At 47.5% G+C, this 3,217-nt stretch overlaps 1 protein-coding gene across 1 annotated transcript; it reads right to left on the minus strand.

The window, feature by feature from the left end:
• Positions 1-507: 507 nt before the first annotated feature.
• BO83DRAFT_416472 (uncharacterized protein) lies at positions 508-1,559 on the minus strand (the record flags this gene model as incomplete). The annotated part of the gene is made up of 3 exons (XM_025534702.1): positions 508-1,102; positions 1,348-1,415; positions 1,539-1,559. 3 exons carry the CDS (start codon positions 1,557-1,559, stop codon positions 703-705), a joined length of 489 nt encoding a protein of 162 aa, XP_025389455.1. The 3' UTR covers positions 508-702.
• Positions 1,560-3,217: the final 1,658 nt, after the last annotated feature.

Consider the following 3,217-nt stretch of genomic DNA (forward strand, 5'->3'; position numbering starts at 1 on the left):
GTGGTTTTAAATTTAACTCCTCGTTGGGGCCAGGGTGACGGCCGCGATCGATTGGGCGGCCGCATGGGTCTGGCCGGAGACTGCAGCCAACCAGCGGCGCCCCAGCGCGAGGGACTTTCCCCTCTGGGCGAAGACGAAGGAATTCGTCCGGTCGCGAGTTCACCCAAAGCAGACTAGTGGAGAGGTGAAACAGAGACTCGAAGTTTGCTGAGCTTCGAGAAGCCCTGGAGTCGTCATCCTCGCCAAGCGGTCACGCTGTTGATTGGTGAGCCGCCGCAGGGCATGGGGCAGGGGCCTAATCATCGTCATCCTGACTTGCACATTCCAGCAATCCCACTGGTGTTTCCACAGATGAGTTAATGAGGATGGACATGGGGCTTCATTTAAATTTTTTTATCTTTTATTTTTTGGTTTCTCTTTCGATTATTTTTTTTTTTTTTATTTCGTTTTGATAAATAAAGGTTTTTTTTTCTTCTTTTTTTTTCTCTCTTTACTTCCCCCCTCTCTCACCCTCTGATTTCGCTCGAACTGGATTCCACTGGACTAGGTGATATTCAGCAAATGCTCAGTTTCTCGCCTAACTCTGGAATGGTTCCTACTGCTACGGACACGCAACCAGACAATTCTAGTAGAAAAGAGCAGCGGCGCGCCCGCGTCAGTCAGCCAGTCGGTCATAGCGGCTATCTCTCAGCCCATCCACACCTACACCTTGCTGTGTACAGCCCAGCCCACATCCACGTCCATGCTGACTTCGTACCTGCATGTACCCTGGAAATATACTCCGCCATAAGAGGCAGAGAGAGCGAGACTGGATCTGTCAGAAATCAGGTGGGCCTCTTCCAAGCCAAGGTTTGATTTAAGGATCACATCTGCAATCCTAGTGTAGCCAGTGGGCTTGGCCTGGCCGAGTGTAGTGGTTTTGCTCAGTAAGGGATTGCGTTTGCAGTCGATCGCAGTAGTAGAAAGACTCCAATGGGAATTGTCAAGGTCGCATTCGGAGTTACTACCAGAATCGTATGATGACAAGAAATCACTGCCACTGCCACTGCTGCTGCTGCTGCTGTTGCTGCTGATTGATGATGGCATGAGTGCTTTTACTAGTCTAAGCGAAAAGTCCACTTGTCCAGTTCGACTTGGATGGGGACACTCACTCTACCTGGATCAGGCATATGTGTTTAGTCTAAAGTAATGGGCTTGAAAGATTTTCCTTCTCTTAGGGAACATGAGGGAAGCGCGACTTTTGTTTATCTATTGTTTAAATTAATTAATTAATATTTACATAGAACTATTTAATATATATATATACAATCAAAGTATGGAATGGTGACATGCATGTAAACTACGCACTTAGCCAGCATTATAGCACCCATGCCAAACCCAAGCAGATTGCTTGGCCTTTCAGGGTCCTCTCGGGCCTCCAATTTATTATTAGTAGCGCTCTCGTTAGCCGTCGATGGATAAATTCGGCTCCGAACTTAGTTCCTTTCCCTTCCCAGGATAAAATCATAGACACAACTCGGACGGTTTCCTCCACTTACCGTGTGCACTTTCTGGGCCATTACGTACCTGCGTAACTCCAAAAGGAACTTGGTGTATCCGCTGGACCCTTCAATCCATTGACTGACAGACAATGGCACGCTGTCCTTTTCTGGTTCGTAATTTCACAGATGGGAGACTTATGGGAAGCAGTTACTGACGCCGGTTCTTCCTCTTTCCTTTTTTTTTTTTTTTTTTTTTTTTTTTTTACCACTGATACTAGCTGCTTGCTGGAGAAGGTATAATGGCAGATATTAACATGTTATGCAATCTACAATGATCCTTGGTACATTAACTGAATTCAGCAAGATAGTCAGTGGTTAGGGAGATTCGGATAGTAAGGTACCTGGGACTCAAACGCGTGGATATTGCTACTTTGGTCAGCCTCTGCGTCGCTAGCGGGATCGGGCAGCCGATATACGTAAGCGAAGAGACGAAGATCGTTGGCAACTTCCACTTTTCTCCCTGAACACCGCAGTCGCACCTCGCCCTAGCGCTGTTTTAGTGGCATTTATTGTCTCGTATCGGACTTGAAACAAGTTCGCCTCATCCATCAACGCTCTGCCCTATCATACAAATCATTATCTGATCATCGCGGTCCGCCGGACGGAGCACTGCCTTTCAATAGGTGGGAAACGGGCGGTTGCCCAGTTCCGACTTAAGAACAATGGCCTTGGCTATGGTCTACTACTACACTACAATAGACTAGACTACCTCCTGATTAACGGCCACATACGCACGCCTCTCTTCCCACCCACATTCCCCCCATCCACCACCCCCCGGCTTCTGCAGGGACTAAAATGAACACTAACCCAGTGTTTCGCTGCACCGCTGGTGGTCCACTCCACGAGAAGCCATGCGTCAAAATTCTCCGAGGGGTGAAACTTAATCCCTAACTAATGAATGAGCGACCATTGGTCTAACCCAGTCAATGCTGCTGCTGCTGCTGCTGCTGCTGCTGCTGATGACGATGATGACGATGATGATAAGTGCGCGGCAATAACAAGAGAGAAACTAACATAGTAATGATGATTCTTCCCTGCTTTCAGCCTGTCAGTCTGGCATGTGTTGCTCGCTCCCCTCCGACAGATTACCTCCTCCTGTTGGTGGGAGTCGTACAAAGTAGGTAGGAATCTACGGTCCGACTGGACTCTAACCCACAGCAGGGCCACGCCATCTGTCCTCTTGGACTGAATCGGAGCCAATCACAATGGCGCCTGCCTTTTCACCACCCATGGCTGATGGAGTGAATCGGCGGAGTTCTCACTCGATGCAGTAATTATGTCCTAATCTATTAACAGACCAACAAGTACCTAACTACTAACTAGATACTAACTAGATAGTCTACTCTACTACTATACTCGACATATGATGATACGACGTGCGCTATCACGATCCCAGCTTGCTGTTTCCATTGATCTTCCGTATGATCTATCCATCCGAAACAGACCCTGAGCGGATTTCCGAGCCCCGAGCTTCTTCGGTTTTCTGTTTGTTCGATCTCAAGGGTCTCTGCCGGGCCGGAGATCCTTGACGTTCGTGGGTCGTTTGTTGTTTTCCCCCCGTTTTATTTTACTTTTTTTTTCTTTTTGCTTTTCCCTTGTTTGGTTCTTTATTTCCTCGGAAGAACGAGATCTATCGATTGTGACATATAAGATAACAAAATAAAAAAATGGATTGT

Source organism: Aspergillus eucalypticola (genome assembly GCF_003184535.1).
Source record: "Aspergillus eucalypticola CBS 122712 chromosome Unknown BO83scaffold_9, whole genome shotgun sequence".
NCBI classification, from domain to species: Eukaryota; Fungi; Ascomycota; class Eurotiomycetes; order Eurotiales; family Aspergillaceae; genus Aspergillus; species Aspergillus eucalypticola.